General features: G+C 37.2%; 2 protein-coding genes across 2 annotated transcripts; one reads left to right on the forward strand and one right to left on the reverse strand.

Annotated features, from left to right (window-relative positions):
* Positions 1-3,161: 3,161 nt before the first annotated feature.
* ATP23 (ATP23 metallopeptidase and ATP synthase assembly factor homolog) lies at positions 3,162-10,417 on the reverse strand (the record flags this gene model as incomplete). Its single annotated transcript, XM_079532759.1, has 6 exons — positions 3,162-3,365; positions 7,580-7,663; positions 8,865-9,002; positions 9,582-9,663; positions 9,761-9,806; positions 10,243-10,417. 6 exons carry the CDS (start codon positions 10,415-10,417, stop codon positions 3,162-3,164), a joined length of 729 nt encoding a protein of 242 aa, XP_079388885.1.
* Positions 10,418-11,516: 1,099 nt separating this feature from the next.
* RPAP3 (RNA polymerase II associated protein 3) lies at positions 11,517-25,626 on the forward strand (the record flags this gene model as incomplete). The annotated part of the gene is made up of 16 exons (XM_079544268.1): positions 11,517-11,669; positions 12,301-12,441; positions 12,938-13,060; positions 13,529-13,656; positions 14,022-14,143; positions 14,505-14,575; positions 15,451-15,579; positions 16,413-16,540; positions 17,922-18,043; positions 18,501-18,571; positions 18,736-18,852; positions 20,720-20,931; positions 22,261-22,450; positions 23,091-23,188; positions 24,374-24,474; positions 25,535-25,626. The coding sequence occupies 16 exons, from the start codon at positions 11,517-11,519 to the stop codon at positions 25,624-25,626; spliced, it is 1,998 nt and encodes a 665-aa protein (XP_079400394.1).
* Positions 25,627-26,517: the final 891 nt, after the last annotated feature.

Consider the following 26,517-nt stretch of genomic DNA (forward strand, 5'->3'; position numbering starts at 1 on the left):
GAGTGAACTTCAAATGTGTATGACCTTACATGTTGCCTAAGCACAGCCAGGAAGCAGGTGGCATTCTACTGCTATTTCTCGATAGCTTTAATTCAATAGGTAGTATGACAGAGAGTTGTTTGATTAGTTAGTTTTGTTTTGCCGGACTGAACTCACTGTGAAAAAAACACAACTGGAAAATTCTTGTGCTAAGAGCCCAAGTTCCAGGTACTTTCCAGCCCACACTTGTGCTTGGGATTCCTGTAACCCAGGTGCAGGGTCTTGCATTTGGCTTTGTTGAACTGCATGAAGTTCAGATGAGCCCACCTCCCAGGCTCATTAAGGTTGTCCCCCTGAATGGCAACTCTCTCCTCAGAAGCGTCAACATCATTCAGTTCAAGGAACTGAATTATGCTATTTACATTGAATTGAATTATGTTATTTACAGGTGTCTGGTTGATGATTACCCTGGTTACTTCCACATTAGGGGCTGAATATTTGAAATACAGATGAAAAGACTTTGAACTTTATCACATATTGTTCCTTTGTTGATTCACATCTAGCCACTGCACAAAAAGACTGATCTGAAATCAGCTTTTAAAACTAAATTAGTACCTGTAGAGAAGTATTTGTTAGGTGCTTAGATGAATAAAGGAATAATTTGGAGAATACAACAGTAATCTATCTGTACCACTCCATAACTTTAAGATGTCAGGGACTTTTTAGCAGTCCTGTATATACAAAGCACACTTATGAAGAATGAAGCTAAAAGATGAGGAATTAGATATCTGAATGTAGTTGCAGTGCAATGATTGTATTAGGGTCACAGAGATGTAGTGGAATAGCTCACGCAACAGGAGTGCTGATAGGCTCCTTGAGAAGGACAGGCTGAGACAGAGAAGTTATCCTTTATAATGATAGGAACAAAGCAAAAAAGCATGGCTAAAACTCTCAAACTTATGGAATGGCCTGGGTTAAAAGGCACCTCAAAGACAATCTAGTTTCTACCCCTCTGCCATGGGCAACTGCCACCAACTAAATCAGGCTGCCCACAGCCCTGTCCAACCTGGTCTTAAGCACTCCAGAGACAGGGTATCCACAACTTTTCTGAGCCACCTGTTCCAGTGACTCACCACTCTGAGTAAAGAATCTTTTCCTAACAGCTAAAATCATTTTCGCCTCTTTCAGTTTAAAGCCTTCAAGACAATAGATTTCAGCCTCATAAGGGATCTATTCAGATCTATTTAAAAGAAACAATGTCCTGAAGATGGGCCCATGACAGCTAGATGACTTATAAGGATTGCATCCTCAAAATTAAAAAATTAAAAAATGATCAATCTCTATGTGCAAGCTAAGAAAAGATGGCAGACTTGCTTGGATGAATGAGGAGGTTGTGACAAAACTCAAGTGTGAAAAGGAAGCACAGTAGGTGGAAGCAGAGTTGAGTGATTCAGGAGGACTTACAGAAATGCTGTCTGAGCATGCAGGGGTGGCATTAGAAAGACCAGAAAATAAATAAATAAATAGATAGATAGATAAGAAGTTGAACTTGGCAAGGAACATAGAAAGCAACAACACAGGATACGGGAATATCAGCTAAAAAGGGAAGACTAAGAAAAATGTGAGCCCAGTGCTGAATGATATAGTGGACTTGGTGACAAAGGACATGAAAAAGACTAGATGACTTCATTGACTCAGTATTTACTAGTAAGACGAGCTTTCAGAAATCCTAGGTCTCTAAGATCAGTGAGAAACAAAAACACACTTATCCACAGCAGAGGAAGAACTATCTAAGTTTCTAAATGTGTAGTTAATAGGCTCATTTTATGATTCTAAGGGTGGAAATAAAGACTGAGCCAGTCTTCTCAGTGGTGCCCAAGGATGAGAGGAAATGAGCAAAAACTGAAATAATGGTAATTCCATTTAAATATTCAATACATATCTACGTACCTACAAGCACTATTAAATACTGGAAAAGATTACTCTAAGTCTCCATCCATACACACATACAAACCCAACTAAACTTGCTCCTGAAAAACCTGACATAGTTTACCCTGCTCTATACAGTGTGGTTGAAGATAGCCTCCATCAGTTTTCCAATCTCAGCAATTCCATTGAGGAGAACTAATACTACCAGTATAAATAAATAAATAAATAAACAAATCCACTCACTTCAAGTTGAAGGCCTAAGATATTTGGCAATCAGTATGAAACAATAATAATCAGAGGACTGTTTGATGCTTTAGGTCCCTAAGTATGACACTTCAGTCTTGACCCAGTAACTTCTAGCAGTTATACCAGCAAGCCCTTTGACTGAGGAGCCACATCTCCATTCTTTCAGTGAACTGTACTGTACTTGTGGTAGACTCTTATTTCTTATTTCAAGAAAAAGAAGAAAATGGCTTTCTAGGGTGCAAGACAATTAATATAATACCCTGCATTTGGAAATAAAAGCAGAATGAGACAACTTCTCTAACATTTAAGGTGAAGTTAGGAGCTTCTGCCTTTCTCAGATGAAGAGATCAGCTTACCTGCCTTAGAGTAGGAAGTCACACAAACTTTTTGTGTAAGACTGGTTGGTGGAGACTCTTTTAATAATGCTTATCCAGGTTGTAGGTTTGATCTGGTAAGCCTGGTAATTTGACTGTTTTCAAATTTCTAATATGTAAAAGGGTTGTATGTTACAACTGACATCAGACAAGGTGGAATTCCAGTGATTTCAGAGATGCTCAAAGACTGACTGAGATATACACAGCGGATCATTTTGGATTTAGCTTCAGCTGTTAAACAGACATATAGAGCTGTAGTTACATACCCAATTTTTCAAACAGGATGATAACCATAATCAAATTTATGACTATGTATCAAAGATGTTGGAAAACTTTTATGAAACAATTTATTCAATAACTGAATTAAATGTGCACTGAAATACGCAGATCATTATTTGCCAAGTAATTTGATATACTAAATGACCTTGCCGGAACAAGTGAGGAAAGACAGTATTTTTAGTCCAGTTCATTTACTTCGTTTACCTCAACAGGAGATGGCTCCTGGAAAAAACTTACAAAATGAATTGATACATTCAAAAGAACTGCCCCTTTCCACCAGCACTGTGTGTGTAGACTGTAACTCCAGATGTTACAGAACTGCCAGTTATTAACATAGTTTTTCATGCTTTTCTTTTACAAATTAGCAGTGTAGCGATCTCGATTCAGGAAGTCTTTATAAGCACGTTTTGCATCTGTTTTACTGTGCGGGATTCTCCCAAATGGTTCCAGATCATTGAAGCAGGCATCAAAAACCTCATCCACAGCTTTTTCTGCAGTCTCCCTGCTAACTTTTCTTACAGCCAGAATGGAGCGAATTGCTCTGTCTCGCACACAGGTCTAAAATGAAAATCAGATAAAGAAGATCTGTCATTACTTGAAAAAACAGAATACATTCTTTTTTCCTCAAAAAAGATTTTGTCAAGTACTAACTTATACTACACGCACAATGATTTTTATCACAGAAAAGTCAAGCAATGTCTCCACTAAGCATTAAAATACGTAGTTTTCAATTCTGTTTTGACTATGTATTTTAGTTTTCCATTGTGTACATAAACCTTCAGAAAAGAAAATGATATTCCATTTAACAGGAAAAAAAAAATTTTAGATTTGCTGTGGGTATTGAATATGTGTATAATTTGACTTGCGCACAAAATATGTCAAAAATAAACAGACATAAATACCAATTAGTACTTTTCCAATTGAAATTCTCTAAAACATAAAAAGGAACAATTCCTCTATTAGCCTTTGTTTTGATATGTTTCTTTATGCCTACTTTTGCTTACACAGTTTGTATACTAAAAGATAAGAATAACATAAGCATCTCCAGCTACAAATGCTGGAGCCAGCACATTGCTGCTCTGGAGTAAACAAGACTAAGGACTTCGGGACTAAACCTGTAGTCTTTATTATTAAAAAAATTAATTCCTTCAAGAAGCACATGGTGCAACTTTGCTCCCTAACCCTGGTAATATGGTTACTGTAACCAACAATATGGCAAACATTCACAATTGCAAGTGGGCTGGCCATGTACCACTCTTCCCCCTTATCTCTCCCCCTCTCTGGCATCACAGTGTGAGGATGTCCATTCACAGGGTAAAGTCCTTTTGCATTATCAAGGCCCAGGTGCTGGCTCACTATAAGGATGTAGTTACACCCCTCACATAATATGGAAGCACAAAGAGCACTTGGATTTGGGACACAGAACTGGAAACTGTAAAATCAAGCAGCAGCAAGCACCAAGTGGGAGCCAAACCAGAACTGCTGCTGTAAGATCAAACCTATGACTCCTCTGGTGCCTCATCTTCATTTCAGAGGACTGAGTGAATGGCTCACGTTTGTTTAGTCAGAGTTTAGGTTATGATTAGTGCATTACATACTGATTAACAAGAATCTGACCCAATCTGCAGAGGGTCCAGGTGACTGAAAAAACCTGTGTGACTAAGAATTCTAGAAACTGTATGTTAAGTGTAAGCTACACTAAGTGACAGAAATTGTAGATAACAACCAATGCTGACTGCTAACATTTTATGTAATTATAAATCTTTAATTACAATCAAAACCCTGTAACCAGCTGTCATTCTTCCAAAGATCTCTAAAACAACCTGCTTGTCCTCAGCAGCATTGGGTGACACGTGATTATTTAAACCCGTTGCAATAGCTCTTCCTCCAATTTTCAAACCCTTAAAAGTTTTAACCCTTTGGAGTAGGTGAAATAATCCTGTTACATTTCCTGTGAATCCTGTTTTTGTTTAGTTTTTATTAACCATCCACTATCAGTGGCAATGCTTTAGAATATGACTAAGTATTCTGGTATTTAACTCTAACAAAAATAATTAAGAAAGTGTTTTAAATTAATGATCTTGATGAGAGGATTGAGTGCACCCTCAATAAGTTTGCAGACAAGACCAAGTTGCTGTCTAAGAGAAGAAAGGCACTACAGAGGGACCTGGACAGACTGGATCAATAGGCCATGGCAAACTGCATGAGTTTCAATAGGGCCAAGTGTCGAGTCCTGCATTTTAGTCATAACAACCCCAAGCAACCCTACAGGCTTGGGGAGGAGTGGCTGGAAAGCTGCTGGATGAAAAGGGACCCTGGTCTACTGATGGACAGTCAGCTGAATATGAGCCAGCAGTGTGCCCAGGTGGCCAAAAAGGCCAGTGGCATCCTGCCTTGTATCAGGAATGATGTGGTGAGCAGGACTAGGGAAGTCATCCTGCCCCTGCACTTGGCATTGGTGAGGCCTCACCTTGAGTACTGCGTTCAGTTTTGGGCACCTCAGTACAGAAAGGACATTGAGGTGCTGGAGCAGGTCCGAAGGAGGGCAAAAAGGCTTGTGAAGGACTTGGAGAATATGCCCTGCGAGGAGTGACTGAAGAAACTGGGGCTGTTCAGTCCAGGGAAAAAGAGGCTGAGGGGAAACCTTATTGTTCTCTTAAAATATCTGAAAGGTGCTTACAGCGAGAGCGGGTTTGGTCTCTTCTCACTGGTGACAGGTGAGACCAAGGTGATGGGACGAGGGGACATGGCCTCAAGTTGCGCCAGGGTAATTTCAGGAAACGCTTCTTTACAGAGAGGGTTGTTAAGCACAGGAATAGGCTCCCCAGGGAGGTGATTGAGTCACCATCCCTGGTTGTGTTTAAAAACTGTTTGGATGTGGTGCTCAGGGACATGATTTAGTAGAGGGTTGTTAGTTAGGGTAGTATGGTTAGGTTGTGGTTGGACTTGATTATCTTTAAGGTCTTTCCCAACCTGAGCAATTCTGTGATTCCACAAACCAAAAAACAAACAAACAAAACTAACCACGAACCATTAAAAGTTAATTAAACAAATGTTAATTAAGCAGCAAAATCCATGGCATATGTAGGAGCATTGGTCCTGTCACACTACTGCTCTCCAAAAATGGAATTGCAGGGTAGTACAGAGAGATGAACAGTATTATAAAATGTGGATGAAAAATATCAGAAACCATCAAAAAAGAATGCTATTATTACATGCACATCGGCAGGTACAAGTGACCATGTAAACTGTGAAATTAAATTATAGACTAATGTTTCAGGACTGACTGGTACCTTACATCTGTAAAACAGTGGAATGAACTAACAATAAACTTCCTTTAGGAAGTACAACAGTAGGAGTAAGGAGGAGGAAGAAGAAAAAATAATGCAGAAAACTAAATATCAGGAGGCTGTTGCTTTGCAGAAAAACATTCAGTCACCTGCAAGAACGCAGGACAGGCCAGAATGCGAATGCAGGTTCCTGGATAAACGAGGCAAGATTAAGCTCCTTATGCTTCCCCCCTCTCCAGCCTACCTGTTAAGAACATACTCCAACTGGAGTAGTATGAGGAATATGCAGATTGTTTAGCTGCGTTCTGCTCTCTTCTCACTAGCAGAAAGGTTTAAGAATGGGAAATATGCAAAGAATGCAAGCCAAAAATGAACAAGACTGCAGGAAATAGAGGAATGTGCACAACAACAAAGAAATAATGAGTGCAGCCTGGATATAGATGGTAGGCACAATTAACAGATCATGAAGTACACATCCAAGGGAAAAACTTACAGAGGAAAAAATAACAGGGGCCCTGACGAAATTTCAGACATAAACAAGCACAAATTGAGACTCAGCAATGGGAGAATAAAATCCAAAGAGGAAAATGAAGGGTACATAAAAGTTGAACAGAGGTATTAAGGATTGTCAGACATATCAAAGAATCACAGAATTGGAGAGGTTGAAAGGGACCTCTGGAGATCATTGAGACCAACCCCCCTGCCAAAGCAGGTTCCCTACACCATGTTGCACAGGTAGGCGTCCAGGCGAGTCTTGAACATCTCCAGAGAAGGAGACTCCACAGCCTCCCTGGGCAGCCTGTTCCAGTGCTCCGTCACCTCACTGTAAAGAAGTTCTTGTGCACATTTGTGCGGAACTTCCTATGCTGCAGCTTATGTCTGTTTCCCCTTGTCCTGTTTCCATGTACCGCTGAAAAGAGACTGGCCTCACCACTATGGCCCCCACACCTCAGATATTTATAGACCTGGATCAGATCCCCTCTCAGTCGTCTTTTCTCAAGGCTGAACAGACCCAGTTCACTCAGCCTTTCTTCATAAGAGAGATGCTCCAGGCCCTTCACCATCTTCGTGGCCCTCCGCTGGACTCTTTCCAAGCGATCCCTGTCTTTTTTGTACTGGGGAGCCCAGAACTGGACACAGTACTCCAGATGAGGCCTTACCAGGGCAGAGTAGAGGGGGAGGATCACCTCCATTGACCTGCTGGCCATGCTCTTTTTAACGCACCCCAGAATGCCATCGGCCTTTTTGGCCATGAGGGCACACTGCTGGCTCATGGCCAACCTATTGCCCACCAGGACACCCAGGTCCCTCTCTGCAGAGCTCCTCTCCAGCAGCTCATCCCCCAGCCTGTACTGATGCATGCAATTATTCCTCCCATCTACTTCTTTCTGTGACATTTTTAGCTACAAAAGGAGGCAGAGATCAAACTGGTAAAGAAGGCTCATTTGTTAATCAGAAGACATTAATATCTACAGTCTTTACCTGATGATGTCCTTTCAGTCCAAATTTAAACCTAGCTATTTCATTCATCAGTGTACAGTCTCCACTGAGATTAGCAGCTCGAATCTATTGAGGGAAACAAAAAAGGCACAAGATAAGAAAAGTGCGGAAGTACAAAGTTTATAAAAAAGTAACTAATTTTTTTCTTCCTGGTGGCTGAGGGCAGAAAATATTCCTTTTCAATTTGCTAAGTACAGAATACCCTTTTTAACTGCTCATTCCACTCCAGTGGATTACAAAGTAATACTATACAGCCTGCAGGTTTCTCTGAGGATTAAAGTTCACCTATTCTCAATGCTTAAATGAATGAGCTGAAAACAAATGTAGACTCCTAAAAGAAATTAAGTTAATCCTAAAAGCATCTATTTTAGAAACTGATGAAGGAGTCTGGAAGAAAAGCAGGCACCTTTGAATGACTACCACCTGCAATATCTAGCATAGCAGTAACCCAAGCTCTTTAGAAATAGACACATTTAAATGAGTACATCTTCTTTAGCTTGTTAACTCTCATGTCCTATGCAGTACAATTTCTTCTGTCTGTCAACTGTTCCACTAACTCCTGAGTTAAAAAGCACAGACAAAACTAAATTGCCTAAAATTAAGTGAAAACAAATACACACCACAGTGAAAACAAATACAGAGAAAATATGAAATGGAAAAATTAAAATATTGACTAAATAAAACTTGGAAACACTATAATAATATAAAATAAGTATCAAAAGAACTGGAGAAAACAGTCTCAAAAAGAGCAAGATCAAGCCCAGTCATGTACCACGTATAGGAATAAGCAGTTCTATATAAACAATACTGTACTATTATATATACAATGTAAAATGTGCAACTAGCAACATTACAATCAAAAATTGCATGCTATGGAAGACAAAAAGTCTAAATGAAAAGCAAGTTAGCATAGTTCTCAGTAAACAAAAAACTGCAGGACAGGAAAAAAAAAAAACAGTACAAATATTTAATTAAGATGTGAATGTATTCTAATCTCAAACTATTATCATTTGGAAATAACCACGTCTTGTTACACTTCCACCCACAGGGACTACATTCTATTTAGTATAACACTGACTTACTACTATTTGTGAAAACGAAAGGTTTGTTCTCTGTACAAAAACTGGTTAGGTTGACCAGATAGAAAGAACAAAATATCTCAAGAGCAATAACTAAATCAAATTAATATAACAGGATGTCTAATTGAATGACCCTAGCGACAATCAGCAATGAATTCAATGATAACATCAGAATCATTTGAACTTACCTCTGAGCAGGCCAAATGTTTGACATTTTTGAACCAGTCAACATGAGCACGGCAGTGATCAAAAGCATGTATCAATTCATGCGCAACCACTCGGTTCATATGGGACTGGTGGCGAATGTTGTTCTGACACAGAACAATCTGCAGAAGAGATACAGGTAGATTTTTCATCAAGTTTCAACATCTCCTTCACTTCTGAGAGACCTGCTGCATAAAATCTACAGCATACAGACTCTTTAGGTCATCATTTTTCAACATTAGTAGCCCCATCAGTATATTAGAAATGCAAGTTCAATAGTGGAGAACAACTTTCACATGCCTTGTTTTCATGACCGTAACTCAGATATCAGTACATTTTTTCATTAAGGAAGAAAACATTAAAAAACCTAGTCCTCTAAAAGGTCATAGAACGGCTTGGTTTGGAAAGGAACCCTGTAGATCATCTAGTTCCAGCCACCGCTGCCGCAGGCAGGGTTGCCAGTCATTAAATCAGGTACTAGATCAGGTTCCCCAGAGCCCCATCCGATCTGGCTATAAACACCCCCAGGGAAGAGGCATCCAAACTTCTCTGGGTAAATTTCTTCCTGACATCTAAACTAAATCTCCCTTCTCTTTGTTTAAAATAGTTCCCCCTTGTCCTATCACCATCCACCTGGGTAAAACGTTGATTTCTCTCCTGCTTGAATGCTCTGTATTGACAATATCTAGTTCAGTGCCTACCTGAGAAGTGGCAGAATCAAAACCTCCGCTGACACAGCCATCGCAGTTTTCACAAGAAAAGTGTCGATCGTTGAAAACAGTGCTAAAAGGTACAAAGTTTGAGAAGAACTTGAGAAAGCCTGCTAATCCCCTGCAATGAAGATGTAACTACACAGAACAGGATGAAGTAGTTTACATACCAGCCAGACTGCTTCATGGCCGCAATAAGCAGTTGGGCATACGGATCTAGAAAAACATTGCTGCAGTCAATTTCACTAGACAAAAGTTTTGAAAGTCATCTACAATCAGAATACAAAGGCCGTAATGACAGAAAGAATGCACTGCATACGCAAATTTTTGCTTTGCATTATTCAACCTTCAGGCAATCACTGACACCTCAGTGCCAGAGCTCAGGCTATGCAAAGCAACGCGCTCAAAGCTACTGAGAAGTGAAGTCACCTCTGACGTCATTTTATAAGTAGCAGGCATGAAGATAGCGGACAAGGTCTTTGCAGGCAACACAACAGAGTGAAAATCAAGCCCTAAACGTGAACTCCCAAACCCCGCGGCTGCCGAGGCCCCATCCTGCCGCCGCAACTCTCCAGAGGGGCAGCGCCCGGCACCTGGCGGCGGGCAGCCCTGCGGGGCGGCTGGAGACCTCGCGACCCAGGGGAGAGCTTACTCGTCTCCAGAGTCATCCTCAGCATCAACTGGCACCTGTTGTGGAAGGTGAAGAGGCTGCGAACCAGGAAGCTCTGCGGCTCCTTCTTGCGATCGGGGAAAAGCCGGTATCCAAAGTCATCCTCCTCCTCCCCACCGTCAGCACCAGGCGACGAAGCAGACTCCCCGTCCTCCATGGCCGCTCACCACCTCCTCGCTCCTGCCGGCCACCGTCCTCGACTGCGGGGCAAAGGGCGGCTGTGCCGGCGGCGCCAATCGCTGGGCCCGCTTCCAGCCACGTGACGTGGGGGCGTGGCCAAGCGGTGCCCGCGGCTGCGGGCCCGGAGCGGAAGTGAGGCGTCTTCTCACGCGCGTGCGCTGTCCGTTGCCGCGGCGCCGTCGGAGCGCCGTCGTGCTGCAGCCTGGGAGGAGATTGGGCTGTGCAGCGACAGGCGGTGAGGGTGAGGTTGAGGCGGGCAGCGGAGTGAAGGGCGGGCCGGGGTGAGACGAGCGGGGTCTCCTTTCGTGCGTGTAGGCGGTGTGGTGGTTGCTCCAGCCTGCTTTCGTGCGGTGGGGGCCTGTCGCCCGCCCGACCGCGTCTCCTTGGCACCCGTGTGGGGATGGTGGGCAGTGTGAGGGGCGGGTGGGCGGCACCCGGTGCTGCTTCTCTGAGGAGGTGGGGAGATGGCGGCAGGCTGCAGAACCCAGAGCCGCTGTTCTCACGGGGCTTCTCCTGAGGCGTGCTGCTTTGTTCGCTCTGTAACGGGACGGAGGTAGTGAGAGCCGCCTCGGGGTGGGAAAAAAAGTACTCGTATTTAAGCGTGCTTATGTTGTCAGAAAGTGTGTTTCAGTGTTGGCTTGTCACGCGTGTTGTTTCTACTCGGGTATAAAGTAGTGTGTACATCTGTAATCTGTAATTGAGTCTTAGTGTGAACACGTTGATTGTTTTCCTCGTTCTGTCTTCTGGGAAATGCTCCAGAAATTGCTTTAAACTAAGATGACTGCATCATCATTTCCTGGATTTTTCTTGACCTACTGAATCTCATAACTTATTCTTAAGTAGGAGTGCATGACTTATTTTCTGTTCTATTTTATCTAAATAATATCTTGACTTTATGTTTTCACAAACGTATTTAACTGTTTCTTAGTCTCTTAATATTTAATGCTTTTGCCATGCTATTTAAGAAGCATGCCTACCAATTAAGTCAGATTTCTTTATTTTGAAGTTGCTAGCTTCCTTCAGTACGTGCTTACAAATTCTCCTTAGGAAGATCTCTTGTATTTTGGTAGGTTACAATGACTGCATCAAATAAAGCACTGGAGCTTCAGCTGCAGATAAAGCAAAATGCTGAAGAACTGCAGGATTTTATGAGAGAATTGGAGAGCTGGGAAAAGGATATTAAAGAAGTTGATTCTGAATTAAGGAAACAGAGTGGTATCCCAGAAGAGGTAAAATCAGTGGACTTGTGATTATTATTATTTATTTATTAGATATGTCAGTGTTTGTGCTGTAAAAACATACTTGTTTTGCAGATGTCTTATTTCAGAGAACACAGTTAACTTCATCAAATTATGTTCTGAATTAAAATACGAGTAGATGGTAAGAGCTGATTTGTTCTTCATCTGAAGTAGATCAAGGATCCCGCTGCAAATTATTCTGCTAACTCAGCTTTGAATCCATAGCCTGGAGGTCATGAATGCTTGAGGCCAATAAATGTTTAATCAGTTCCTGATAGATCTAATACAGTATTTCTGTTAGCAGCCTCAATATTACTTATTTATTGTGCACTGTTAATGTATTAATCAGTGATACTTTGCAGAAAGTTGTCTTCTAAAACTCAGTATTATATCATGCATGTAATACTTGTTATTGCTATATATGGAAAGATTTATGCTCGCTATCTTTTTTTGTAGAATTTCTTGTAGAATTCCTGACAACAGCTTTCTTGATGGATTTATGAAATAAAAGTAGGCAGTAGATGGGGATACCTATGTGTACATATAGGTACTACAGATTATTCAGTACAAGCAACTTTTGAATCTCTGTTTCTTTTATAATTAAGTACTTATTTCAATATAGAATTTACCACCCATTCGAAACAAAACTTTTAAGAAAAAGAAGAAAAGCAAAAGTAAAGTCCCATCAAAGACAACCACTGAAGAAAACAAGAAAAACAAGATCAAGTCTTATGATTATGAAGCTTGGGGAAAACTCGATGTGGTGAGTTAGAGTAATTGCTTGTTAACATGGTTTGCTTTCTTTTTTGTCCCTAGTTGATTTTGTTTTTAAATCACATTTTCTAATAGTGCTGAGAGTTACATTTAGAGGTCAGAATCCTACTTTACAGGAGATTTTATGGACAAAGAAAATAGCTTTTTCCCTACAAAGGATTATGCATTGGAATAATGAGAAATGCTATAGTTCTCTCTCTCTCTGTTTTCATCCAGCAGATTGCATTTGACTTTCAGGGAGCAAAAATGTTTTAACAATAGGTCTATTAAAAGATTATAATTCTAGTATAATATGACACTAAACTCTGCTGTTGGTGTTAGAAAATAGATATTTTTCTTGTGGTGTGTGGAATACTTCTCAATGAAGAGGACTTTAGTGGTAGAGATTCTTAAACAGATGAAATTCATTTTCCTAAAGTTTTACCTGATTTATTTTGTGTTTTGAAGTTATTATAAAGATAATGGTTTATTTTATCTATTTTCAGGATAAAATACTGGAAGAACTTGATAAAGACGATAGTACTCATGATTCTGTATCTCCAGAATCAGACTCTGAAGAAGATGGAATTCATATAGATAAAGAAAAGGCTCTTGCAGAGAAGGAAAAGGTTAATACCAGTGTTTACTATCTACAAATTATCTATGAAAAAACAACTTAAACACAGGAGCTGTTATAATTGCTTCTTAAAGATTGCTCCCTAAGATAAGACTGGAATGTGCCTGCTCTTCAGATTTTTTTGAAGTCTTTTTTCTGGCCCATTGTTTCAGCATTTAAAGTTCTGACTGCATTTCTGTTATCATCACTGGTGATGGCATGTTCTACTTAATGTACAGTTAATAACAGTCAATATATTGGTGTTCTTATATTAAGAAATTTGAATGCTTTATAGAATTCCTGCATGAATCAAACTGCTATTTTAGTTACAAGAATTATTTCATAGTAAAGCAATATCGTCTGAGAGATATTAAAAACATTTGAGCATTCTAAAATACAAGTATTGACTTATATTAATTTTTGATTAAAAAAATATATCTGCAATAATTGGCTAAGATTACTCCTTTATTTCTATTCACAGGGTAACAAATACTTTAAACAAGGAAACTTTGATGAAGCTATAAAGTGCTACACTAAAGGGATGCATTCTGATCCATTCAATCCAGTACTGCCTACAAACAGAGCATCTGCTTTTTATAGAATGAAAAAGTAAGAATTTTATTGTGAAGTCATATTTTTTCTTTGACGTGCTACCCTCAGTTGTGTGGCTTTATCATCTAGTTTACCTTTCAGCTTCTATCAGCTCTGTTTCTAAGGCTCTAATTTCTTTTCAGAGAGGAAAGGGTATGAGGGAGTTGGTTATATTCTTTGTTGCAGTAGGTTGTCATCTTCTTTCCTTTCCTGATTTGATGTATTCTGAATCAGAAGTTGTTTAAACACTTGTGCTGTGTCTCCTGAGAAGCCTGCAAGATTCTCACTTGAGAAAGAGCCTGTAAAGTTTCAAAGTGTCTTCCTAAGGTTGTGGGTTTTTTTATCTAAATGCGTGCAAACTAACTCATTCATGTCTTTGCTAGGTTTTCTGTTGCAGAATCTGATTGCAACTTAGCACTTGCTTTAGATAAAAATTATACAAAGGCTTATGCCAGAAGAGGGGCTGCTCGTTTTGCTTTGAAAAATTTTCAAGGTGCTAAAGAAGGTGGGTTTTCTTCAACATATTCCTTAAAAAACATACAGTATTCACCTGTGTGCTTGGCAAAAGTTTATATGACATGCATATTTGGTGCAGGAATTTAGGTTTCATTTCCTTTTTAAAAAAATAATAATAAACCATACCACATCTTTATTTCAAGGTAAAGTTCAAGCTGCGAGTCCAAATAATTGCTGTAGTTGTCAATACTTACATGATACTTCGGCGCTAAATATCTTTGAATATCTCGTGGTTTGCAGTATCTGGGTTTTTAGGTAACTAAAACTTTATCTCAAAGGAATTTTATTTTATGCTTTTGCTGCTAACCTCTTATTCCTACCTGAAGTATTGCTTTCTGATTTTCTGATAGATTATGAAAAAGTTTTAGAGCTGGATGCCAACAACTTTGAAGCAAAAAATGAACTGAAGAAAATAGAACAGGTAATACGATTGATATATTCTAACATAAATTAATTCATCCTGTTCACTTTGTATCGTTAGTAACTTATAACAAGAACCAAATTCAACAAAATTGCACAGGCTTTTTCTAACATTTGAAGATCATTGAAGTCGAAATTTGTAACTGAATTACATCTAATTTTGGAGTGCATGTGTAAGTTGTTGTAATGCTGGGTTGGCAGATTAGAACTGAGCTGTCACAGAGAGCTCTGTGGCTTTATCATCTTCCATTGGTGTTTTTTCAACCTCTTGTGTTAATGCTCTTGTTTTTTCTTTTAAGTCATGCATAGCATTTTGGTACAAAGTAGCAGTACATATAAGAGATACATATTACATATCCTTCTGTCTATAGATTAAAGCCTAAGTGCCTATCCTGCCTATAGTTCCACTGGCTGCTGTGCCAAACTAGAAAGTGAGTTTAAGCCTAGTGGAACAGAATATTCTGCTCCCTCTTCGGTAAGAGGGAAAGAATGTTGATTGTGATGAACTTAGTAAAACAGAAGATGACCTAGCATTACCTCTTTAATTGTAGTCTTGAAAATTCTTTGAAAATTTCATTTCAAAATGAAGACCCAGAATCTCCAATAATGGAAGAAATAAGTGACATGTGAGTTTGGAATATGTCTCAGAAATTATATTCCTTTTATTTACCAAGTAATATTCCTATTCAGAAGCCCACATAAAAATGCAACTTCAAGAACAGTTTAGAATGATCTCTTCAATTTGTGCTCTTACTGTAAGTTGAACTAGTGTTAAGATGCTTGGCTGACTTTTACAGTTTGGAAATACTCTAACTTCTGTTCTGAAAATGCATAAGTGAGGGAAATGCATACTGAGAAACAATGATACCTTTGCAGGCTCTATCATCTGAAAGCTCAAAACAAAAAGAGTTTGAAGCAGCAGCCAAATCAGAATTAACAGACAATGACAGAAGGTGCATTGAGGAAGAGCAGCTCAAGCAGAAGGCTGTTACAGAAAAAGATTTGGTAAGTTGCATCTTCTGATTAGACAGATGAACTAGCAAAGTAAAATGTTGTATTGTGCTATTAATCATACAAATGTGCAAATTTAAACTTGATTCTGTCCTGAATTTCCTAAATACAGGGTGGTTGGTATGCACTGTAGGAAAAAAAATTACAGCATACATTTTTGTAGGTAGGATAAAAAAACAATGCCACAATAAAGAAATCATACAGTGGCTTAGGTTGGAAGAGACCTTGAAGATCATGTAGTTCCAAGCCCTTGCCTTGGGGGTCAGGTTGCCCTGGGCCCCATCTGACCTGGCCTTGAGTGCATCCAGGGATGGGGCATCCACAACTTGTCCCAGCAGCCTTTTGCAGTGCCTCAACACCCTTTATGTTATTAACTTTCAGTAGGGAGTGGCTTGTATTGCTCATCAAGAGTAAAGAACTGTCATCTCCACTACCATTCTTTTCACTATCAAAAAAAGGAAAGGTTGCAATTCAGACTTGACAAGTTCAGTGTTGCCAGTCACAGACCAGCAGTCATTCAACTCTGCTATGCTGCACTTCACTAAACTAAGATTTCTTTTCTGTCACCTCTCTTTGTTCCTTTTATCTACCTTATGTATGCCCCTAATCACCTCAAACTGTACATGTAGCATTTTTGCTTTAGTCCTTGAAGTACTGGAAAAGTAGATTTTTGTAGTCTGTCTGCACAGATTGTATAAAAGTAAGCAGACCATAAATGCCTGCTTTAACCTGTGTATTGTTTGTCGTCTTGATATTGTGACCTTGTCTAAGAAAAGCCAATTGCACTGCATCTTGCTCAACGTTACTTTTTCTTCTAAATATAACAGGGTAATGGTTATTTCAAAGAAGGAAAGTATGAGGCTGCTATAGAATGTTATACACGTGGTATAGCAGCAGATGGCACCAATGCACTTCTGCCAGCTAACAGAGCCATGGCCTATCTCAAGATACAGAAGTAAGTAGGATTGTATGCACCATACTGTTACTTTTTTCTGTGAATCAGAAGAAATAATGATTTTTCCCCCAAGTTTCATTACAGTCACTCCAAATCTTCCTATTATTCAGTCTAAATCATGCTGAAAGCAGTAAAGGATTTTTTTTTAAAGAAAACAACTGAATGTGTGATCTTCAAATGTATCTCACAGGAAAGAAGTTCTGAGAAAATAAAACGTCATCCGTTTGAAATTATAGCAAAAACTAAATGACTTTTAATTTTTTTTTTCATTCTTTCACATGTAAAATTCTACATATTTATCTTCTTCCAAGAGCATACCCCTAGCTTAGTCTTTACTGATTATTTAAAAAAAAACACAATAGTCAGCTACTAAATATTGCACTGAATAAATAAGTAGGTTCTAACTTGGTTGAATAGGAGCTTTTTCAGAGAAGAGTCATCTTTTAAAATATTTCTCTAATGCTAGTAATGAAGACATGTACATACAGTGTATTTAATTTTAATTACTCTTTACTGAAATAATCCATTAACAGTAGGAAATGCTTTATACCAAATGAGAGAAATTCCATATCACCATTTTTAAAATTGTCAAATACTACTTTTTTTGTTTTGACTTCCTCTCTCATCTCATTTGAGATGAAAGTGTAGTCCTTTTAAATTGATAGCATGGAAAGTAGAGATCTGAATATTTTGTTGGTGATCTCTTCTGATGTGATACGGCTGACTGTGTAGAGATAATGTGCTGATATCAAATTCTATGTTTATAAAATAAGTTACACACTATTTCTGTGATATAAGATTTGCAATTTAGGGTTGAGGCTGTGGAAGACATTATAGTGCAAATAATGTCAGTGAATTAGAGAAAATAATACTTTAACTAAATGACCAAGCAGAAAAACTGACTTTTTAAGATATCAGAGTGTCATGGGTCTTCACATTTTGAAATGAGGACCCAGGAAATGCAGCAAAAGTTTGTTGATACTCTCAAAAATGTCTACAATTGATGAGAAATGCAGAAAATACTATTTCCACAAATTTAATGATAAATTGAAAGAGGAGAGGGGAGGAATAAATGAAAATAATATGCACGTAGTGAAGTCATAATCAAACATAACTGTAATGAGGAAATTTCATCTTACAACGAAAGCAAATGACCATAATAGGTGGCTATACTAAATTATTCTTAATGGTATCAAAAATCATATGCCCCTTATTACTTGGTTTATTTTTCTTTTGTATTTTGTCCCAGTGATTTGTATTTATCTGTGTATAAATAATGAGGGTCTTCATGTTTTCACTGTTTTGAATAACTGTCTCTTCTGCTTAAACTGATAGCTGCTTTTGAAGCTGATTATTAATTTTGTGTTGTTCTTTTGCTGAGATATGAAGAGGCAGAAAATGACTGTACACAAGCTCTTCTGTTAGATGCATCTTACTCTAAAGCTTTTGCTAGAAGAGGAGCTGCAAGAGTTGCTCTTGGAAAGCTAAAAGAAGCTATGCAAGGTATGACTTTGAATTAGCCGGAGTGTGATGGGTAGGTGGAGAAAAGAAGACGACATAGATAAATAGAACAAGATTGAGTGTTTTTTGTTTGGTTGTTTGTTTGTTTTTTAATCTTCTGATATCAATTACCATTTCTGACTAATTGAGGTTATCAGTACAAAAGTTGAGATGGATGGTTGTTTTTTTTTTAAATTGAGTATGTATACAACTTTAGTGTTCTGATATTTACGTGATAGGAAAACAGGTTTGTGTGAAATTACAACTATTGCTATTTATAAATAGTAAGAAATAGTTTCAAAAATGTGTTTGAAGCAAAATTATGGTACAAATGTTGGGATTACTTACCTGTCTTTAATTTATGGTCATAAAAAGAAACAGAAGGCTTAATAATTTGCCAGGAGTACTTTGTAAATTGCCTGGGGTTTTCGCTCAGATTATTTTGTTATTTTTTCCTCAGATTTTGAAGCTGTTTTGAAGCTGGAACCTGGAAATAAGCAAGCAATAAATGAACTCACTAAAATAAGGAATGTATGTATACCAGTAAACCTAGAATAAGTGCTTTCATTCTTTATTATGTAAATTTTAGCATAATTCTTTCTGATTTTTTTTTTTTTTTTTTTTTTTTTTTTAATTTAATCTTCGTGGACTACTTATTGTGCGGTTTGTTTGTTTGTTTGTTTGTTTTTCCCCAGGAATTAGCTGAGAAAGAACAGTCATGTCATGAAGAATATCCTCCAGAATTGATAAAAGAATCCGAAATAAAAAATGTAGTGAAACTCATTCATAATCCATTAAATCAGAGATCAACAGTAAGTTAGATGTTTTTTGATGGTGTTTTGTTTTGTTTGTTTGTTTTTGCTTTTGTGAATTGCTGTCTATAATGATGGGAAAAGTAGAGTTTAAGTTAAAATACAGTTTTTGCTTTTGTATGTCTTCTCGTAGATATGTTGTGCATGTGGACAGCTTAAAGTTCAAAGATAGACTTTTTTTGATATTTTTATCAAAAATGTAATTTCTGCAGTTCTGTGTGTGTGTTCAGTATTAGCCACAATGTAAAATGTGCCGCATAGGAAGCATGGTGTATGCATATATCAGTAATATGAAATGGGGAGGCAAGCTCACAACCTTCTCCTGGATTTATATCTAACATCGTAGTTAGCAGAGCGAAGGGGAAGTGGTTGAGTCTCACGTTTGATTGCAGACCTGAGAAAGCTCCAGATAAACTTCTTCTTCCTTTTCAACAGCTGTATTCAGTTCCTACAGCAATAGGGTATATTACCTACTTGTCTCATATGTTGATATCACACGGGGTTACTGCAATAAGTTTGAGCCATCAGTTTCATCCTCATATACTGTGATATATCTGGATGCTATTTTTGAAGAAACAGTATTTCTAAAGTATGAATTATCAATGGTTATAGTCAGATTAATGAGTTACGTATGGCAATATGATAGGCACATAGTCTGTGTTTTTAAGTAAATACAAAACGTGTTCAAAGTATGCGGTTAGTTTTGATAGAAAATGTATAATTATTGTGGTACCTTTCTTTGATATATGCTCTCTGTAGTCAGATACTTTTATCCTTAGAAACCCAGAAGAATTTATTACGTAGCAGCTGAAATACGGTAGGTGATTTTATGAAGTTCTCAGTTTGTCTGCTAAATTAAGAGGCAATACCAGGTTGCTTTTTTTTCTTTCCAGTTAGTTAGTTTTCTTTCCAGGTAGAACAGGTACAGATCAATCATCTGTGTTCTTTATACTCCCCACAGAAGAAATATAACTTCTTATCTCATATCCAGTGGACACTTGTACAATTTGCTTTGACAATAGGCCATCTCATAATTGGGCAACAGACAACTTACATGACTTGTAGCAGTTTGCAAACTGCTAGGAAGGCTTGCAGTGTTATTGTTTTAGAAATGGATGGAAACCTGACGTTTATGGAAGCCTAAATTGCTGAATGTTTAACTGTGTATGTTTGCACCTATATTTGTAGAACAATTTAGACTATATATTCAGCTCAGTAATTCCAAAGTTCCATTAATTAGTGATTCATAGGACTTATGAATGTGGTGTTAGGTGGTGTTCAGAAATTATGGCGATCGTGCAGAGATGAAACAAGCTGAAGCAGTTTATTTACTTGGAATACCCTCCAGTGGTAGGATTAACTGCCTTGTGATGTATACAACTTGGTCAGCCAGGAGGCCTGAGTTAGTAATATTTATAATCTCAAAATTTTATGTTAAGAGGTAAGGTTTATGTTGATGGTTGCTTCTTTGTTCAGCTAAATTGCAAAGTTTGATCACATCGTTGGTCAATATACAAGCTATCCTGGCTAGTTCAACCTTAATGGGAGGCGGCTGTCACCATAATGGGTATGGTTTTGTTGTTTGTTTGTATTTTTTATTGGAGAGACAGTGCAGATTCTGAGATTCTCTAGAGTAAGGGTGCATTGGTTTTACTGAGGGAGAAATGATCATATAATACTTTGTACACGCTGAAGCTTTCTTTTTTTGAAGGAAATTTATCTTTATTGAAAGTCTTCCATGTGTACCAACGCAGATGAAATTGATTGTCATGGGATTGTTTAAAATTAGTCCTAGCAGTTTATCCAGGCCTCTGTTTGCACTGATGTAAATTCTATGCATGTGACATCAAGTATGTGTTCTGTTTAGAAGCCTTTGCGGAGAATAGCCGTTGAAGAAGTTGATGATGACATGCTGAGTAGTGATTTCTCCAGCTCTTCTTCTTTAGTTCATAACTGGAAGAATTCAGTGAATATTGAAACAACAGAGCATCTAGATCAGGACAATCAGTTAACTTCAATGGACATTCCAAAAGCAAAGCAATTGAAAATCGAAGAAATCACAGATGTGTCGTCACCACAGTAAGTATAAAATTTCTGATCCTCCTTTAAAAAGGTAAATGTAGTTGAAATATAATCTTCATTGTGAGATTTCTACGTGTGATGAGTATAGAATGTAATTTGGAGAATTGGAATTTAAAAAACGTTAAAAGAAACATGCAGTTCTTACACATCTCCCTCATTGATTGCATAGTAATTGAAACAAATATGACCTGTGCAGTGTCAGATGAACGACTGGTAAGTGTTCTTTTTTTTTTTTTTTTTTTTTTTTTTAGAATATGAATACATTTATAGTATTTTCCTTTATGCTGTATTTTCTTCCATGTGTGCTTTCTTTCCTAACAATGATTTATATTTTAACAATTCAAAGTGTATTCTTAAGTAGAGTTGCAACATTCTTTGCTAGCCAGTTGATTGAGAGAAAAGGAACGGGAGATGGTATCCTTTTTTCCTCTTAGCAGACAGCTGATACCTTTGGCTTTGCTCATGGTTCCTGTGTTTCATTGTGTTAGATAGACAGTCTGGCTGAAGCATAGAGACAACTATCCCAGCTAAGTGTTGAAACTCTGCTTGTCTGCTTAAGAAAAGTGCATATGCACCATTGTTATCTCATTGCATTAATATCTTTTACGGAATCCAGATTGAAGACTTCTGTGAGAACCATTTCCCCTTGCCTTTTCAGCTGGGTCAGATTGATTTACTGTGAGGTGTTGAAGGAAAAAGTAAATTGCTGAAAATACAGATTTACTTACCTGGCAAAATATGGGATAAAAATATATCTTCACATATATCCTTTTGGCTGGTTTGGGTCAACTGTCCTTGCTCCTTGTGCACCTCCACCTTCCTCACTGGCAGGACAGCACATGTTGAAAAGTTTTCAGCGCTGTACAACTGGAACATTAGTGTATTATTGTTTTTACCCTAAATATGTTTTAGCACTGTATCAGCTGCTGTGAAAAAAATTAACTATCCCTGCCAGAACCAAGACATACAGATATTATTTTGCATTATGAAATTGCAGAAAATGTAGTATTTTCTGCAGCTGTGTTTGCGTTTTTTATGTTATAGAATTCTATCAGTTATTACCAAAAAAATAGGGAACTTATGAGTATATTTGTGTTTGAAAAGATTAAATGAGTGTAAGTCTTTTGTATATTGAATGTTGTTTTTTTCTTATTTGTGTTTTATTTTATGTTACTTTAATTTTTACTTTTATAGCTTTTTTTCATCTTAATTTTACAGATTAATGTATTGCAGATCTTTCAAGATTTCAAAGGTCTCCAGTTAGGTTGCACTTCAAAAACTTCTGTAAATGTTTTATAGATTACATATTTCAACATCTTTCTGCAGGCTTCCTGCTGGTGTCAAAGGAATTTCATCAGTATTGCATCCATCTGTGAACAAACAGATAGATAGAGAAAGCAAAACATCATTTAGATCTGCATCTCCAGTCCCTGCCATTCCTGCAAATTCTTTCCAGCTTGAATCTGATTTCAGGAAGTTGAAAGAGTGCCCAGAAAAAATGTACTTGTACCTGAAGGTATGAACTGTAGTATTTAGTGGCAGTTTCTTTAACATTGAGGCAACGGTGCAGGCATAGGTGAAATGGGTAGCAATGTTAGATTGTCTGAATGAGGTACAGTAATCCCTTTCTCTAAGTATGTTTACATAATAGATATCGTGGTCCAGTTTTGAATAGTTCTTGTGTGCCTGCCCTTTCATTTGCCTCAGAGCACAGTCTCTGTATATAACCTGTCTTGTTTCAAGCATAGGTTTTAAGTCTATAAGCTCTTGAATACATTAGTAGCCATGTTAAATTTTTATGTCTCAAATTAATGCTTCTAGGTTAATTAGAGCGATATTGTTTTTAAAGTGAACAAATATGTGAAACGCATTGATTTGTTAACGTTTGTTTCTGCTTATATATATATTTTGGTTTAAAAAAATTGCTTAAAATCCTTTTTTAAAGAATTTAGCAATCATTTCTCAAGATAAAATAAAGACATGCAAAAGTAATGTTGAAAGTCAAAATATACAACAGTAATTTTTAAATTTATTTTTCCCATGTATGCACTTCTGACATTGCCCAAAACATCCAAAAGACTCTCCTTTCTTATTCTCATGACTGAACTGCTGTTTTCTGTTTTCCTTAACATGACACCTTTTTAATTTTTCCAAAGCAAATAGAGCCTTCGATTTATCCAAAACTGTTCCAGAAATCCCTAGATCCAGACTTGTTCAACCAGATAATGAGAATTCTACATGACTTCTACATTGAGTAAGCTTGGTTTCTCCTTTGTCTTTCATTTCTTTCTACTCTGTGTTGTTTTTTTGTTTGCTTGTTTTCTCCCTTCTCCTTACATTTGCTCTTGCAGAGTTATTTCTCTTTGGGCTTATGGAGTTGGAATGATTTAATTGTTTCTTAATAAGAAATTAAACGTATGTTGAAAATTCAGAAAAGAGTTAAAGGAATAAATAGCCTGTATTGAACGTAGTCTTTCGAAAAGTTCTGCTGTGTAGCACTAGCAAATGTTTATTAGACATGTACAAAGTAATTTTTTGTATGTGTGTTCCATTATCACATACAGTTGCACAATGTCAACTTTTTATGTATAAGAAATGCAGGCAGTCATTTTTCTGTGCTAAGCTTGTGATACATTGTGAGTTTTAATTGCTTCCTTGGACCTAGATGTTCTGATAAGAAAGGAGGTGGCAATTATTTTTGAAATTACTATCTAGTTTGATTTCCTAAAGTTGATTTTTGTCTATTGGAGGCAGTGTGCCACTCCTCTTAAACTCTGAGATCCCACATACAAAATATTTTCAGGTCATTTTATGGAGAAAAGTAATTGTAAATAAAGAGTAGGATTTCCTTCAATTTCTTTGAAAATACATATGTAATATGTGTGAAACATGACATTTTTAAGAGTTATGGTCCTATGTTTGTAATTAGATTTATAAAGGTTAGGAAGCTTAAATTTTTTGCAGTGAGGTTAAAGGTGTTTTTTCTGGAGGGAGAAAGACAAGTCATGAAAGAAAAATACTTGTTAGTATTTGCAGTGAAGACAGTGACTGCTTACTACTAGTTGTTATCCAGAAGAATGTAAAATTCACACTGTCTAAGAATTTACTGTATGGGAACAAATGACAGTAACTAATGTCATGTTTCTTGGGGCAAGATGTAAGCATTAAATCATAAAACTGTTCTGTGCCTCAAGAGCAATCTGTTTGCATCAGTCCATTACTTTCTTTTTCTGTATTTCTCTTTTCTTGCTCTGTGTTATAATTGCGTGAAAATTTCAGAGTATTTGTCTCTTTGCTTAGTCAGTGGAAGAATGAACAAGAAAGATGAAAAGCAAAGATCCTTTCATTTCTTGTTCCTGACATCTTTAATATTGCTTGCAGCTACTGAATCTTTCTAATGAGCAGTAGTTATTTTTATGTTTCTAATAATTTTCTCCAGGAAAGAGGAGCCATCACTCATCCTTGAAATCCTCCAAAGGCTATCTGAATTAAAAAGATTTGATATGGCAGTAATGTTTATGTCAGAATCAGAGAAGAAAAGTAAGTAATTCAGCACTATCATTTTAAACATAGGCCATGATACTGCCAAATTTAGCAAAAGAAATGTAAAATACAGTGCTTCTCCTGTTGTTTATTCCATTAAATAATTATTAAAGATTAGTTACTTGTCTTGTTCAATGTTTTAATTGTTCTAGGGGTTAATGTGGGAAGCGTTGTTATTTTTCTTAATCTTTTGGTTAAGACTCAAAAAGCTACAGCTAAATTCTCCGTAGTTTTGTCAATTATACCAGCTCATTTTAATCTGATAAAATAGCCCTCACTAGCATTTCAGCTTGTCATTCCATAGTGCTACAAGTTTATGGATTTGTATGAAGTCTTAAATTTGAGGTCTAGGTATACCAGCTAACATTTCACAATTTAAGACCATTTTGTGGCAATTCCGACTTGCTTCATTTTTGCCACTTTCTAAACCTCTGAGTCTGCTTCTCTTGTTCTCAAGACACTGCTTAGATTGGTTTATGATTTAGGTAGGCATTGGCTTGAGTTCCTGCTTTCTAAAACTGTGGCTTTTTTTTTCCTCTGATGTTTCCAGTCTGTAACAATGAGACACTTAAAAACCAAACCTTTATCTAGGACCAAGTAATGCTAATTTTGCTATCTACAACTAAGTTTTGCTTATAACCATTATACTTTCAAAATATTATGTGTCTCTAGTTAAAATAAGATTACTTATTTGACTCACTGAAGTGCAAGTAAATTCCACTTACGAATTGCCTTAACACCATAACCTGAAGTAAGTTTTATTTGCCATCTGGCATTAACTTTTACCTTTGCAGTTAATGCTGTAGTGCCAAGATAGTAAAATAAAATCTATCTGTGTTGTCAGGATTGTATAGCTGTTTGAAGAAGTGTTGTTAGCCAATTCATGAGCATCAAAACGAAGCAAGGTTTTCACTACTTTTCTTCACCCTCTCAATAATCATGAAAACATATTTCAGCTATGTAGTACTACTACTCTCAGTGGAAAGATCTGGACTAATTTACATTATGACTGTCAGTCACAGAAATAACAGTTTACATTGGGATTTTCTTTTCACAGTTACACAGGTACTATTCAGTCATGTGAAACACATGGGATTGAAAGATGCTTCTGTTGAAGAACTGGAGAAGAAATACGCCGTATTCTCTTAGTGAGTTTCCTGACAACTACATGTGTGAATTGCTCTGTTTCCATGCTTCTGTCATGTTGAACTCAGCTGAAGAATCCTATAAAGACTGGAGTTTGGTTGCTTTTGTATATGTGGTTAGATTCTTAAAGTTAATTCATCCAAATGACCAGTGCCTGGAGAGAGAATTTCTTAGTTCTGCAGGCACATTTACTTTCCAGCACCTGAAACAATACATATTTACGTTACTTCAGTGGAATCTGTTAAAAAATGATGAATAGTGTTCCAGATTGCAACTGCAGATGGAGATCTTTATTAAAAAGAAAAAAATTATATTTATGAACATTCTTTTGGTAAGAATCAAATGATGTGTAAGAAATTTGTTTTTTTTTTTATTTCAGAAAATAAAATAAATGTTGAGCTAAAATATCATGTCCGTTGTATTTTATTTTTTTTTTTAATAAGGATAGAGCACACCAATATGTATAATTTGCAAAGTGAAACTGAGGGACAATGGCCAAACATTCCACAGTTCCTCTACTTATGTTCGTCCAAAAGCACTGACATGTGAGATGTTCCTGTGAACTTCAAATATAATTGCAGAATAAAAGCAAGCCAAATACCATGAAATAAAAGAAGTGTAAGGAAAACAGTTTGTTTGTCTTTGGAGAGTACTTTTAAAGTAATCGTAAATTTATCTTTGGGATCTTTTGTTCCTAACCAGCTAAAGCTGTCAAGAAGGCTCAGAAAGCAAATCAGTATAAAGAGAAAGGCATGGTATCACATTAAATTCTTAGATAAGAAATAACATCAGGCAAAGCCATTGTAGATTTTTCATACTGTTCACATAAATAGAGGATGAAAGTAACATCTCTTACAAAGTGTACTTTAATTGCTTGAGTAGTAGTAACATATT

The sequence above is a fragment of the Tetrao urogallus genome (assembly GCF_951394365.1).
Source record: "Tetrao urogallus genome assembly, chromosome: 1".
NCBI lineage: Eukaryota > Metazoa > Chordata > Aves > Galliformes > Phasianidae > Tetrao > Tetrao urogallus.